Below are 16,470 nucleotides of genomic sequence, written 5' to 3' on the forward strand. Positions count from 1 at the left end.
ATACAGGCTCCCAAAGCCAGAAAACTGCAGACTGTCCAACGTGCTGCCTGGGAGAGCGGGCACTGGGGGACACCATGCCACAGGTCAGACAAGAACAGATAACAAGGAGGACAGGTCAGGAGCACTGCAACCGTCCCATCCCCCTGCAGGACGTGGGGAGGCGGAGCAGGGAGCAGGAGCCATTTGCAGGGGCACTTTCAAAGAATCTAACTCACCAAAGCTTAAATCTGATTTTGACAAAAGAGAGAATTCACTAGATAAGTTTAACTTTCCTACTGCCAAGCAAAATCGTGAGCTCAGATATAAAAGAGAATGACGTTTTTCTATTCTGGGGTTTTGCACATCTTGTAATTGTAAAACATACATCAATTGTGCTGTTGTTTTCAAAACAAGTGGATTGTCATAGGAATAAAAGCTGAAGACTTCACTTGCGGTAGACACTGTTCTGTAATCTTGTTTATAAATTGTTAAGTTTTTACATATAATCATATTTCCCCCACAAGAACAGCAGGAGCAATAGCAATAAATTCTCTAAAATAAAAAAAGAGAGAGTATGGGGAGAGGCATATTCATGTGTGTGTATATTTATATTGTACTCATATCTATTGAGCACAAAGAACAGTGTGAATATTTTACCTACCAAATTGTTACAATGTCTCAAATGAGTGGGAGTACAAGGAGTTTGGGAGATTTAATATTTTCCTTCAAGCATCTCTGTATGTTTTGACTCCTTAAGAGCTTACATTACTTTACAAGGTACAGATACCCAAAAAGCCTCCCACGTATCTCACAGTCTTCTGACTTCTTTCATGTCCTTCCCATCCTTTTATTACTTAGTAAATATTTATCATCTGTCTTCCGTATTCCAGACATCATGCTAGATACTGAGGATGCAATATTTAAAAAAAAAAATCCTAACCTCATGGCATTAATAGTCTGGTAGTAAGAGACAATATAAAGTGTCGTGCAGTGATAAGCAATGAGTGCTTTGGGAAAACTAGCTAGGATTAAGGAGTCACTGGGTGGTAGGTAGGTAGTAGGGAGGTGAGGTGTGAAAGAGGTAACTCTTATATGAGCGGAGCAGAGGAAGGCACAGAGGGCAGAGAAGGCCTCTGAGATCATGTGAGGGACCTAAGGGAAGAGGGAGAACCAGCCTGAGAACAAGGGGAAGAGTTTGCCAGGTAGAGGGAAAAGGATATTTCAAGACCTCAAGGCTTGTTCAACAAAGGGACATCAGTGAGCCTTGAGTGACTGCCGCTGTATGAGAAGATGGGAGTTAAAAGGATGGAGGTGTGGGGCAGGACAGGTGGTACAGAGCAAGGGTCAGAAAATTCCCCCGACTCCCTGATTCTCTATCACCTAATGAGCTAAACTTGTTCTTTATATTTTTCAATAGACTTTTAAAAATAGTCAAAGAAGGATATTTGGTGACATGAGAAAAGAATATAAAATTCACATGCTTGTGTCCATCGAGCTTCGCTGGAACATATCCATGGGCACTCATTTCTGCTTTCCTGCCACAAAGACGGAGCCCAGTAGTTGCCACAGAGACATGTGGCCACAAAGGCTCAAATATCTACTCTCTGCCCCTAAACAGAGGAGAAGCTTGCCGGCTCCTGATGCACAATGTCCTAGACAAACAGAACAAAATGGAAAACCACTGGAGGGGCTTGGAAAGAAGTGACTCGGCCTGACTTGCATTTTCAAACATCACTCTGGCTGCTATGTAGAAAACAGTGTTGGGAACAAGAGCTTGACTTCTTCTACAGCTGCATGTCTGTGTTGTAGCATTTTGTTCTAAAGTAGTAACGTTTACTCATCCACAACTTCTAATAGATTAGTTACACACTTTGAGAATAAGCAGGGTTTTTGTTTGTTTTGATCTCAGTAAATAGAGCTCCCAGAATTCCTAAATTTAGTGGGTACTTATCGAATAATTACTAAAGAACTACTACATTCAAATCTTTTGCTGGAATTTGGCTGCAGGTAACTTCATTTCTAGTCTCCTTTCCATGGCATTCTATGATTGTGTGTCTCTTCTTGTAATACATTTGTGAGCCTCTATCTTAGAATTATGATCCCAAATTGAATGTATAATTATCTGGCTCTGTATACATAGTACAGTAGAATTAAAAGTCCCTTTTGAACAACAGAAAGTGTTCTGGGAAATACTCATTAATTGTTGAGACTATCATCACATGAGAATAGTCCCCAAACATTTATTTCATTTCTTGAGACTAGAAGAGCAAGTTGAATTGCCATAAAAGAGATTTGGTGCCGGGCGTGGTGGTTCACGCCTGTAATTCCAACACTTTGGGAGGCCGAGGCAGGCAGATCACCTAAGGTCAGGAGTTCAAAAACAGCCTGGCCAACATGGTGAAACCCTGTCTCTACTTAAAATACAAAAAAAAAAAAAAAAAAAATTAGCCAGTCATGGTGGTGCATGCCTGTAGTCCCAGCTACTCAGGAGGCTAAGGCACCAGAATCTCTTGAACCTGGAAGATGGAGGCTGCAGTGAGCCAAGATCACTGCACTGCACTCCAGCCTGCGCGACAGAGTGAGACTCGGTCTCAAACAAACAAAAAATAATAAAAATTTAAAAATAAAGAGATTTGGGATTAAATATAAAAGTTCCTCTTGATTTTAGAGTAACAGAAGAAGAAAAGTTATAAACTATTCTTGTAGAAGGTAAAATAAAACAAGAAATCTACAGCCATGGACTCATAAATCAACCACAATAGACAAGGAAGACAAATCCTAAACAGAGGATATAAAATAAACTGTCACAATTTAGGGTATGATCTTATAATATAGGACTAGCAAGAGTTAGTCCTGAGGAAGACAAGGAGGTGGCTTCGTAAAGAAAAACAATTTGCAAAAACTCAAAGACTGGAATGTACATCTCAGAGCCCTAACCTGGGGCTTTCCACATCACCTGAAGTATTACTGATTTCTGCTTCATCAAATAATAGCTGATGCTGGTTTTCTATTTCTTCTGAAGTGATTTTGATAATTCTGTTTTCCTAAACATTGGCCTATTTTAACTTTTCAAATATATTGGCAAAAAGTGTTGATAACCCTTTACCTTTTCTAATCTAACTGTACTCATATATTGTAATTTCATTAATATTATTTATTTTTACCTTTATTTTTGGATCAATTTTTATTAATTCTTTTCAAAATACCATATTTTACATTTTTTTAGTTTCTTTGTTTTATTTCATTAATTTCTGCTTTTATCTTTATATTCTTTATAACTCTACTTCTAAAAACATTTATTCTACTATTATTTTTCCCACTTTTGGAGATAATGCCTAAATCTTCAATACTTTCCTTATTTTTTGAGAATTATGTTTAGGTTCTAACAGCTACTTTGAGTGCAGGCCAAAAGATGTGTTACACAAATCTTTGTTAATACTTGAATTAGCACAAAACTCTATTTTGTCATGTTTATCTTGCTTTCTCCTGGTAACCATGTGATCTTTAAAAGTGAAATTTTGAGTTTTCAATCACTTAGAATTTTTAAAAATCTTTTCATTTATTCTGTTTAATAAAATAAAATGTGATTAAAAACACTAGATTTTTTTAGTAAGTGTTGAGATTTTCTTTGTGACATATATGGTGAAATTTTGCATATAATTTGTGTATTCTTAAAAATCATATATACTTCCTTTATTGAGTGCAGAGTTGTAAACACATTTATTAGATCAAATATATTCATTATCTTTTTGAAGTCTTTCATATAACTTACTTGTATTAGTGTAAAACAATAAGTACATTTAGAGAAATGACAAGTGTTCCACAATTATTGTGGTTTGCTAGTTTCCTGTTTTAAATATGTTTTTAATTAATATATCTTAATTAAAATACATTTTTGATATCTTACAGCTTGTTATTTTATTTGAACATTTTCTTATCACCATTACGCAGTTACTCCCTTCATTATTATTAATGATTTTTATCCTAAATTATAATTGGTCTGATATTAGCTTTTTAGTAGCTTTCTTTTACTTAACACTTATCTTTTCATATTTAAAAGTTTCAACCTTCCTACATGTGTGTCTGTATGTTTTAATTTCAAATGTTTCTTATTAGCACTATCTTGCTGGGATTTTTTCCTCAATGTAATTCTTTTCTCGTGTTTTTTTAAATTGGTAGATTTATTCTGTTTATATTTGTTAGTTATTTTGACCCTCATATTTTGTGTTTTTCTTATACCACTTTTTTTCACAATTCCTTTTTTCTCTTTCTTGCTTTCTATTTGATTGATAACGATTTCTGTATTTCCTTTTAATTCTCTGATGGTTTGGAAACTATGGACTGTATTTCTGTTTCCGTGAGACAGGTTCACTGTGTGCTGGTGACACTTTCAAAAACAACAAGTTACACGAAAAAAGTTGATTAGGAACACACAGGCATGAAGGGACAACAGAAGCCTAGGGTGAGTGTTCCCCCACGACTCAGGAAACTGCCTGACAGAAATAGAATCTTATTTGCAATGGGCCCTGTTGTGCCAGAGCTGACGAACCCTGGGGAAGCCTCTGATCCTAGGCTTTTACATCGTGGGTGAAGCATGACACACTGAGCTAAAGCACTGAAGATCAACCCATTTCTAGGGGGGGCTGGAACAGTGCCCGGGCTGTTCTGGCTCGTCTCCCTTATCTCAGGATGCTGCACTCCCACCGCCTCCTACAGTTATTCTTGAAAACTACAGTGAGAAATAGGGGCAAACTGGGTCTGCCCAAGGATCCCCAGAGAACTGCCCAGCCATATTCAATGCTTTCTTTTTTTTTTTTTTTCAAATCTGTAAGTTACCTGGTTTAGTACCAACCTTCCAATATTTTTAAAGGCTCAGTAGTGGGTTTGCCAAATTATATGTTTATTCCCTTTATTTATTCTGTATGTTTAATATATCCATAGTAAAACAATTACTTAAAAACAACTGAGGACTTTATGCAACATGAGTGACGATGAATCTGAGAAGCAAAACACACATGCTGCCCCTTCCGTAGTCTCTTTACAGTCCAGGCCTCTATGCACTCAGCAGCTGCAGAATGACCCTTCAGCCCCAAACAACCATACGGCCATAAGTGGAGCCCCTCCATAGGGTTGTAGCCTGGGTTGGAGGGACCTGCAGTACAGTATCTGGAACTCACAGCAAGTGGCCAGGCCCAAAGCAGGAGAAAATTTTAGAAACAAGATTGCAAGAAACTGTCCAGGGCAACATGGCAAAACCTCCTCTCTACTAAAAATACAAAAAATGAGCTGGGCATGGTGATGTCTGCCTGTAGTCCCAGCTACTTGGGAGGCTGAGTGGGGAGAATCAGCTGAGACTCAGAGGTCGAGACTGCAGTGAGCTGGGATCATGCCACTGCACTCCAGCCTGGGCAACCAAAGTGAGACCCTGTCTCAAAAAAAAAAAAAAAAAGAAAGAAAGAAAGGGGAAAAAAAGATTACAGGAAATTGTCCTTGTTGTTTGGGCATGTTGAAAGGGACAGTTGCTCTGACTTACGACTCCTATAGCAATACTTCTGTGAGAATTTTGAACTTTGGAAAAGAACCCCAAAGGGAATCTGGGCTTGGAGGTCTTTTCTGCATCAAAACTTGTGAGCTATGTTGAAGTTGTTTTGGTCAGATGTTATCTTTTGCTACTTTCAGAAACAGAACAAGCCATATTTGGAGGAAATTTTCCAAAATTAGTCCACGTAAGAGCAATAAATTAAAAATGCAGCCAGGCGTGGTGGCTCACGCCTGTAATCCCAACACTTTGTGAGGCCAAGGTGAGCGGATCACCTGAGCTCAGGAGTTTGAGACCTGCCAGGCCAATATGGCGAAACCCCGTCTCTACTAAATACAAAAATTAGCCAGGTGTGGTGGCATATGCCTGTAATCTTAGCTACTCGGGAGGCTGACGGGAGATAATCGCTTGAACCCAGGAGGCGGAGGTTTCAGTGAGCCAAGATTGCACCACTGCACTCCATCCTGGGCAATAGAACAAGACTGCATCTCAAGAAAAAAAATGCAAATCAAGGGCTCCCAGAACAGAAGCAACATCATCATACATGAGAGCTAGCAGAAGCAACATACAATAAGTCTTGGAGTTTGCAATTATCAAACACAGAATACTTTCTGTAGATATATGTGCACTGTTTTAAAAGGAAACATTTGCAAAAATGTAATACAGTAAGAAACTACAAAAACAAAGAGATTCAAAGTGAAATTTTCAATAAAATTTTTCAAACTATAATTGAAAATTGGCAATATTTAAAGAAATAGTAGCTATATTTTTTGATAAGTGATTAAAAATTTGAAGTCACTGTTCTAGAAGGTATAACATATTCTACAAAAGAAATAAACAAAAGGAAATCCATACCTAGACACATGGCAATAGAATTGCTAAACACAGAAGATGAAGGTAAAATCTTGAAGCCACAGAAAGAAAAGCCATGTCAATTAAAGGAAATGACAGGATGACTGCAGATATTTCAACAGCGAAAACGAAAGCCAACAGACACTCAAATAATGTCTACTAAGATCTAGGAGAAAACACCTGTCAACCTAGAATTGTCAGTTGGCAAAATTATTTCTTACAGTTGAAGGGGAAATGGGAAGATATTCAGAGAATAAGCAAACACTGGAGAATTTAATCTCCAAGAGAACTGTTCTAAAAAAAATCATAAGAAAGAAAATTACCCCTTAACAGTCTCAAATGCAAGAAAGACCATTCATTTGAGAGACCAAATGAAATGGGAAAAAGGAACACTCCAATTATCTTATTACAACACAACTTATATTAGAAATTATAAACAAAAATAATTTCACTTAGAAATTGAAAAATACAATCATTATAAAGAAAGAATGGATTGAAGAAGACATTTTAAAAGACTTAGGATTAAATGGTAGTGCAAGGCATTAGATAAGATATAAATAAGCGAATAATCATACCATCTACCTTGTTCATGAAATTTAAGTCTCAAAATACTAAAAATGGAAACTTTCCTCAAGCTGATCTATAGACCAACCAAAATCTCAATCTTGATTTTCCTTAAAGAAACTTAAAAAGTTAATTATCAACTGTTTTGAGGATGAATAAAGAGACAAAAATATCTAATATACTACAATCAGTTATTCAATCTTTTTATGATATTATGTATCATTATTATCATTACTGCTATGATAGCAGTTTTACAATCTTAACAACTTTACCTGGACACACCTAGCATTTTCTGAACACTATGAAATTTAAATGTATATTTAAATGTATATCACATTAGGTTCTACAGTAGCTGTTAAAATAGTTCTATGCTTGGTTTACCCCAAATATATGTTTAATTTTTAGAATACAAGCTAATTATTTGCTCCTTTGCCAAAAGATAAACTGAAAGAATATGGAATAATAAGAACAGAATAAAAACTCTAAGTAACAAAATAATATTTTGGGGGCACCTCTTAAATAAAGGGAGTACAGTGTTCACACTGGTGCTCTAAGCTGGGTGTGCGAGACAGAGCTGCTCTTGCTTTCCTGTTCTGTCGTATCAGTGCATCTCTAAAGGCAACACACCACATATAAGTATGAAGTTCTGGCTTCAGACAAAACTGCATTACCCTAGGATTGACTCAGTAGGTTGGCACATTTCTGAATATATTTGCAGTGTATCCACAGGGGAAAATAATAAACTTCACTCACAAAAAGAGACACAGACTCTTGGTTGTCCAAACAAAGGTTCAAGACAAAGGGATGTGGGGTGGATCATAGTGTGTGTCTGTGAGATTGCCTCAATTCAGGCCCACATCTACCTATGTGGCTGAAATATGAAGGGAGTACTATAAAACCTATGGCTTTATCATCGTATAGGATCATGCATATAAGCCGTCCAAAGCATAGAGGAAGCGGTGGCACATGGAAGGAAGCAGCCCTCCCAAGAGACAGGAACAGCAGCGCTATCTTGGTGCCGGCTTGCGAGAGTGGGCATGGTGCTCACAAAATTGGCAAAGTCTGTTGAGGCTGCAGCCACACACTCAGAACCCTGGACAGCGTCCAAACCCCAGAAACGGGTTGGCAGGGAGGCCAGAACTTCAAAGACATCAGTAGCGCCACATGTGTTTTCAGAAAAATTTTGTGAGATCACCTTTGCTGGGCGGTGAAAGGGACCAGGGCATCTAAACAAGGAATCCAAAAAACAAATACAAATGACAAAAATAACAATGATCATAAGGTCTGAGGGTTGGCTTACAATTCCTCAATGAACAGATGTATTACAGAAGACTGCCAGAATTTTTTAGGAGCAGCTTTTGGTGTGGAAGTAGGATGTGGTGGGGAGGGGATGGATTTCTCCAGGTACAGGCAAAGCATATGAAAATCTGTCTTAATCCTGATTCCTAGTTGAACTGAGTCTTGCATAAAGCAACAAAAGATGAATTTTAACCACCCCCACTTTGACTGCATTTTCCCTCAAATTCACCATCTCCTCTTTCTTAATCCTTCCATCACAAGATTGCTTTCACAGAAAAGGTTTCCGAAAGATTATGCTACACTTATGGGTTCCAGTTGTTCAGTTTTTATCCCCTGTTTTCTTCTCTGAACATTGAGTTTTCATTTACCACTACAGGAAAAACTGTACTTGATAGGGTTATCAATTATGCCTTCTGACTGTAAAATCTGCTTGATGAGGTATTCTATTTTACACATCACAAACGGCTTTGATTTAAATATGTCTCTTCCTCTTGGTTTTCAAGACCCCCTGACCCCACTACCTCATATTTCACTGTGCCCTGCTGGCCAGCCATTTCAGTATTTATTTCTGGCTCCTCAAACAACAGCCCATCTATTCACTTGCCAGCAAACCTACTCAGATGTTCTGTCTTCATCTTTCTCAATATTTCTTAGCTGAGCAATACCATCCACATCCATGCCAGTGACTAACACATCTGATTCCACAGACCACATCTTCTCACAATGTAAAATCCTATTTAACAACTGAAGCCACAACAATGAATGAAAATGATCTATTTCTTCAGAGAATTACAGTCTGGTGTGTCAGATAAAAGACACTAGGTTAACTCCACTTCCATATCTAAAAGGTACCTCAAATGAAAGACGTAGCAATATAACTCACTGTCTCTTCCTTCAGACAATCAAACAGCATATGTTATAAATTTTAACATCTCTATAATTCTGAAGCTGTATCTCCCCGTGCATATTCAATGCTACCACTAGTACTTTAATTCACCTGGACATCGTTTACAGCTTCCCAACTCATTAACAATTCCACCCTCTCTCAATATACTTTCTATCTTGTGATCCAATGGTGATTCTATGTCTCAAATGTGATAATTTTCATATGTAAAATATTTTGGCAGTTTCATTGTTTCAAGACTAAACTCAATTAGATTAGCATAAAAAACACTCACATACATCTTGTATAACTTTTCCAAACATATTCCTCATTATGTTTCTGTGCGAAGCTTTTATTTCATGCAAACTAAATCACCTGCAATTTTTCTGGTGGAAAAGCAATACCAGTACTTGTCTTTAGGTATTGTAGTCATATAGTTTAGAACTTCCCTTTCATGCCTTCTTCCTAGATAACTCTTCTAGGTGCTTCAACATAAGTGTTGGTGTTGTCTGTTGAAAGTGTTATTCTACTTTGTAGCACAGTTTGAGTTAAAGGCCCTTACTTCCTTAAAGTGATGTACTTATCTTCATTATGACAAAATCACATGGTACTCCCTATCTCCCTAAGTAGGATATAAATAGTGTCTGATTTTCAATTATTTGTTACCTCTAGTGCTTAGCACATTAGTAAATGAATAATTGATAGATGAATTGGATGATATATTCAAATTCCTGCTAATTTTCCAATTTCCTAATTCTTTAAATTTGAGGCCATATAAGATACTTTGTAATTCTTAAAAAGTAGAACAAAAATCACCCTAAAATTTGTTTAAAAATTCCACAACAGCACTCTAAAAAATTTAATATGACTCAAAATATTTGGGGAAAAACATTACTGTTTGTAACCGTTAATAAGTCTCAGGTCTGAAATTAGAGAAATGTGCATTACACTCATAAAGATCAAGTTTTTTTCTTTTTCCCAGTCGGTGATATAACCCTTCAGATTTTATTTACCTACATTTATCTCTCAGGAAGAACCACTTCTAAATAATACTGCAAAAGAATTTAAAAATAGCCAAGTAGTCCTCTTTAGATTTTATTAACCCATACATTGCAATAAGAAGATCTTACGACTCTGTCTCTTGAGCTTCTAGGTAACATCTGGTAGTTGATGTGTCTAAGTCCTGTTACACAACATTTTCTGGCTTCTTAGTGTCATCCAAGGGATTGATGTTTGACTAGACTAACCTAATTTATTCTGCCTGCTGCTGTCATTTGTACAGGCTGCTATTAATGGATAGGCTGAAGTATGGTTGATTACAATTCACTTTATAGTGTATTGTACCAAACTATAGTGTATAGTGTACCCAACTTTATAGTGTTGAGGTTTATATGCATATTTTCACATGTATAGTAGAGTAGTGTAATAAACATACAGATTTATACACAAATTAATCATAATCATGTTTTCTGAACAGAGAGATACACCTTATACAAAATTGTCTCATAATTTATATAGTCTAGAATTCAGGCTTCTATTTTCAAAATTGATGACATTTTTAGAAGGCTATGTAAATGTTTCCTCTAATGCTCTTCATATTCTCAACACTCAGTTGAAAAATTGGTCATCAATTTAAGAGATGAACTGTAGTCTCCATAGTCTCCATACAGCTCTAACCTATTACTTTTGTGAATTCAACTTAAAGACTCCATATATATGTTATTTAAATTCTCTGTAATCATCGGTAGAACTGGAGGAAACTTTGACGCATCTGTATATTGATACATCCATACGAAACAGCTTTCCCAAAATATGAATTTACCGTTTTTCACTGCCAAGCTGTTTGAGTCATAGATATTTCTGACATTTAAGCACTTCACCTGGTTAAATCCTCCTACTTTAGATCTGTACTTGAATGTTAATATTTCAAGAAGACTTTCTCTGACCTCTAGACTGTTAAGTTCTTTTGCTGTATTCTCTGATATCATCCTGTTTTCTCCACTATGACCCCAAATGCTTTATTCTACCTTAAGGTCGCATTTGCCACTGAACTACAAGCTCTATCTTCTTCATTCTAATCTGCCCTGTTTTGAACCATGCTTGCACCATAATAATTCTGAAGGAAACTTGGTTTAATAAATGAGTTCTGGCTCCATTACTGTCTCTCACTAACTCCCTGATGCTCGATGCCTTTCTGACTCTCACGACATCCCCGAACCCAACCACAGGCCTGCCACATTGCACATACTCTCCTATCGTCTGCGGTTCTCAGTAGTGGGGTGAGAACCAGAAGAGGAGATGACTCACGGATGGCATGGAATTTTTGCTGTGCATATATCTGCTGACTTTCAAAAATTGAAAAATTAATGCCTTCTTTGGGGGCCTACTAAAATAGTCTTCATTTTAAAACAACTGTGTACAACTGAAGACTCTAAATGTCCCTGCACTAAATAGCTGTTGCAGCATCCCCACACAAAACATTATTATATATCTCATTAAATAACTCAATTTCTTTTTTAAAAATATGTATTTTCACACTTACGACTTCTACCTCTTTAACATTCCTATGGTAAAATTAGCAAGTCCAAAGTGAATACAACATTTTAACACCCAACCTTCAAGAGACAGATATATTTTCATTTAGATACTTGTTTTATTATTTAAAGAAAGGCTTAGTTGTGTTATTGGCAGACTTTAAAATCAATACTCTGGTATTTAGAGTTTCTAACAATATTTTTGTTTAAAAAACATTTTAATATTTTAATAAAATACAACATATATACATATTAGTGTGCTGTAAAATATGTATTAATTGCAAAATAAGTTTTAACTATCCTTAAAATGATAATATTGACTATCCCTACAATAATAATAATATTATTAACAGACAAAATTTCATAAATGACAAAACTGTAGTTTAACCAGTTACTTTTTAGAAAGAAAGGAAAAGAGACATTAAATAGGAAAAGCTTTAGAAACTAGATAATAGATTTAATGAAGGGAGTATAAGAAAATCTCACTGAAATTTAAAAAGAACACAGAAAAATATATCTGGGGCCAAACACCAATTTCATTTTTAAATTATGTGACACTTAAGAAAGTTAATCAACTATTCAGAATATTAATCACTATATATAATATAAAAGCAATGAAAATCATGTAGTAATCTATTTGACCACACTATTACTCAGATCATAGTCATGTTGGAGCTACAGGAAATTTATGTTTATAATAAGTTAATTCATTTATGTATTTTTAGTTCTTCAATCATCTTCAACTTTCTTTTGAAACGGGCGAATAATAATACGCTATCTTCAGCTTTTACTGTTTGATTGTTTGAGCAAAATGTGTTAAATATATGTTAATTCCCAGTCAGTGGCGATAAGAAACTAAAGCAAAACTTCTCAGCTGAAGAAATCACAATATTTTGGGGAGGGTGGACACTATTATAATAAAAAGATTATAATACAAGAATAAATTATATAAAAAGATTATATAATTATAATCTTTTAATATAATATATAAAATAATATAACTTATATAAAATAATATATTATATAAAATACTATAATTTGACATAATATTACATAAAATGTATTATATTAAAAGATTATAATACAAGAAGTCCCTCACATGGGAGAATGGTGAGGAAAGGAATCCTGGGGAAGACTGAACCTTCATCTGAGTCTCAAGGTAGGAGTTCGAATTTACTAAGTCCGAATATGTGGCAAACTTTCTCCAGAAAGATTGAGCAAACAGCATTTTCAAGGACACAAATCATGGTGCACCTGGAGATCAGCATGTGTGCTTCAAGATGGTGTTAGATCAGCGTTCTGGGCACCACAGCATCCAGAGATGAGATGATGGAGAAGGAGAAATCACGAAACACTCTGTAGATCCTGCTAAGGAGTTTGCCTTTTATTCTGGAGGCAAAGAGGTAATTAAAGAAGTTTAATTAGACCAGTATATGATCAGGCATGAACTGTAGGAAGTCCACTTTAACAGCTGTTTGGGTAATCCAGGAGAAGCAAATCCAAAGTAGGAGTACAAGTTAAAACTCCTGTTCATTCTATTCTAGTAACTCAGGTATGAAATTAGGAAAGCCTGAATTAGTGCTGAGGTAGAAAGCTAAGACATAGATTCAAGGAATAATTAGAAAGCCTTTCTGAAGGATATAGAGGTGAAATGAGAAGGAAGAATGATGGGTATTTCTACAGTTTATTGTTTGGTGGACCCGAAGTTGGCAGAACCATTACTCCAAATATAAATGCAGAAGAAAAGCGTAACTTTCTTGCAAAAATATTGCTATTCATAAATTTGAGGAAGAAATGGGACATTCACGTAAAAACTGCAGTAAACTTGAGAAATAAATGGGTGAGAAGAAAATAACACTTCATGTATATTCTTCCACGTGTCGACACTATTACTAATGTTTGGAAAACACATATGACTTATGGTTACTTCCTTAGAAATCCCACAGGGTCGTGAGAGGAAAACAAATAAATACGTAAAGAGATAATTACAACACAATGTGAGAGGGCAACAAGAAACATACATATCTCTTACAGTGAGAACACTGAGATGGGGCAGCTTCTGGACCTTGACGTAGGAAGAGGGAAGGGGTAAAAGGAACGGAATGACTCAAGGAGTAGTATTAAGGGAAAATTCATAAAAGAAAGAATTTCTCAAGTAGGCCATCTTCCAGTACTTGGATTTGAGCACAGCCCATGCTGTCGACACACCGCCTTCTTTTAGAGCCCAGATGTGCCCTGCTGCTTCTCACCTCTGAGCAAAAATTTTGCACAGGCAGTTTCCACTGCCCAGGGTGCTCCCCCTTTCTCTGCCAGCCCGTGATCCACCATTCTTCTGCATGGTTGACTTCCATCAACCTATCAACCTCAACTTGAAGTCTCTTTTTCAGGGAAGTCTTATCCTTATCTCATAAGTTAGTTCAGGTACACTTGTCATACTCTCCTTATACATTTTCTTCTTCTCCTTTACCCCACTTATTGTAACTTTAATTAATGATTTAAATATGTGACTTAATATTTCTAACTAAGGTCCTTTAGACTGAGGTCCACACTGGTCTGGATATTCACCGTGTTCCCAGTACCCAGTACAGTAGAACCTTACATAGAACAAGTACATAATATTCATCTGATTAATAAGTGCATAAATAAATGAATGAGTTAAGAAAGACATTACAGGCAGGATAAACATAAACCAAAGCACAGAATATTTATATTGCAAATCGTTTTGCATGAATGGAGGACTTGTTTCAGAGGGAGGATACTGAAGGAAGGCTGGCTGTACAGACAGGGATCAGAGTGTTAACGCCCTTGATTGTCATGGTAAGAAACGGTATACTAAGCTGCTGAGAGATTTTAATCCGGGGATGGATACAATCAGATTTTTGTTTCGTATATCTCTGATCTAACTCTGCTACATCAATAGAAAAGATGTTTGAAAGAAAGGAGACAGCTATTAAATTTGACCAGGTGAGATACTGGGTACGAAAACAAATGTAATGCCTGTAGGAATGCAGAAAAGGAAAAGCACATGAGAAGTTTTAGAATGCAGATCCCCCAGGAATCCGTGACTGACTGAAGTTAGAAGGAAAAGGATAAGTCAAATATGTCTCGTATGATGTGGACTTGAATTTCTGTGTAAATATTGTGCTAATCTTCAATAAATCAAGATGTATTATTGTTCAACAGAATAATAATATTCTATTGTTCTCAAGAGAATATTGTGCTATTGTTCAATAAACAGGAAAAAACTTGTGCTTGGGGTACTTTTCAGAATGTGGCGTTCATCTGGGGATCTGGGGTCAATGAGTTCAAGTTTGGACATCATAAATATGTGCAGGATACATCTATGGAATTCCTGGTACATAGCTCTGAATTCTGAATTGAATTTCCATAGAAAATGCAGTAAGATAAATAAGCGGAATGCCAAGTGGTCTAGATATAAGAATAAATAATCATTGCATTGGTCAGTAAAATAAAAACTGAGTCAAAGTATTATTCTTCCTTACGGTAACAATATCTGTGACTAAACCTAATTAATCATTTTAATTTTCATAGGAAGAACTGCACAGAAGTTAACAGCAACGGTTTAGAGTCAGACTGCACGAGATTGAAATTTTTAGGCTGCAATTTTTAAAGTGGCTGATTTTCGGTCAAAGTTTCTTAGCTTTCCCAAGCTTCTATTTTCTTATTTAGAATATAGGAATATAGTTATATATGTAACTGATTTACTGAACTTAACCTTTACGGTATTCAAAGAATAATAATATTACTTTATTTCCAATTATATGCTCTGGCTAATGGAGAATTTCCTTTTCCTTGTCCTTGAATGAGAGCTTGGGGGGATCCTATAGATTTTCAGTTCTTAAAAAACAAACAAACACCACCACCAACAAAAACCTGTTACGACTCACTTTCTGATAGTAAAGCTGCGTAACAGCCAATAGCCACACAAAACATTCTCCCTCCCCATCACCATCCCCTATGACAGATATCTCTATGAGAGACCTACAGAAAGAAAAATGAGACAAGCCTGTCCTTCTTCTTCCTGGTGCCCTGACCGCTGTCATCTTCTGCAACTCTCTGGCTAAGAAAGAGGTTAAAGACAAAGGAGAAAAAGTTTGTACCTTTAGCTGGTGACATTTGTGGTTAACTCTAGGCTTTAGACGAATACATTGTGAGTGGCAGGTATTTCCATAACGGTTCTCACTCAGAGGATATAGTTATGTGAGCACTTTGGACTCCTTCCTGACCAATTCTCTTTGACTGATATCTTAAGATGAGTCTTGTGACATCTCTAGGTTTCATCTCCCTGATATGCCACCTGGATAGGCAGTTTCTTTCAAGATGGTTTCAGCAGTGACCACTTGGCTTGTAGGTAACTTATACATTATTGTTAATCCAAGAGGTGGTAGTACAGGCTTGACTTCGTGCTTCCCGCACACTTCTATTGTCATCCCAGGCTCCTCCGCCCAGACTCCAGCTGTGAAATTTTTCTAGTGAGAAGTGGGCACCATTCCCTTTGCTTGTATGCTTCTAAACTCTAAGGCATGAACTCTCTTGTTGCACTGTTCCAGTGCATCTTGGTGCTACTGGTTCTCTTAGAGAATCCTTAGCCAGGATAAAAATGCTTCTACTCTAAGACTTCGTAAATTTCAGCTTTTCCATTTAATAAAACCTATCGGAAATTTCAGCTTTTCCATTTAATAAAACCTATTCCATTTAATAAAACCTATTTAATAAAACCTATTGGAAAGTTAAAAGTTAAATATGAAGCACCAACTCATTCACTTAAATTTTATTCAACAGTTGTCTTTAGAATTTTA

At 36.3% G+C, this 16,470-nt stretch overlaps 1 protein-coding gene across 10 annotated transcripts in view; it reads right to left on the bottom strand.

Moving 5' to 3' along the window:
- Nucleotides 1–16,470, bottom strand: part of NETO1 (neuropilin and tolloid like 1) — a 126,403-nt gene that overhangs the window by 80,908 nt on the left and 29,025 nt on the right. For 2 of the 10 annotated variants that reach the window (XM_024235948.3, XM_003778993.4), the window contains exon 5: nt 7,295–13,039. The exons of the other annotated variants lie outside the window; for them this stretch is intronic. In XM_024235948.3, the coding sequence (XP_024091716.1) occupies nt 13,035–13,039 (5 nt within the window). In that variant the 3' untranslated portion in view covers nt 7,295–13,034. Of the gene's footprint in view, nt 1–7,294; nt 13,040–16,470 lie in introns of those variants that run through there. 10 annotated transcript variants of the gene reach the window in all.

The sequence above is a fragment of the Pongo abelii genome, chromosome 17 (genome assembly GCF_028885655.2).
Source record: "Pongo abelii isolate AG06213 chromosome 17, NHGRI_mPonAbe1-v2.0_pri, whole genome shotgun sequence".
NCBI lineage: Eukaryota > Metazoa > Chordata > Mammalia > Primates > Hominidae > Pongo > Pongo abelii.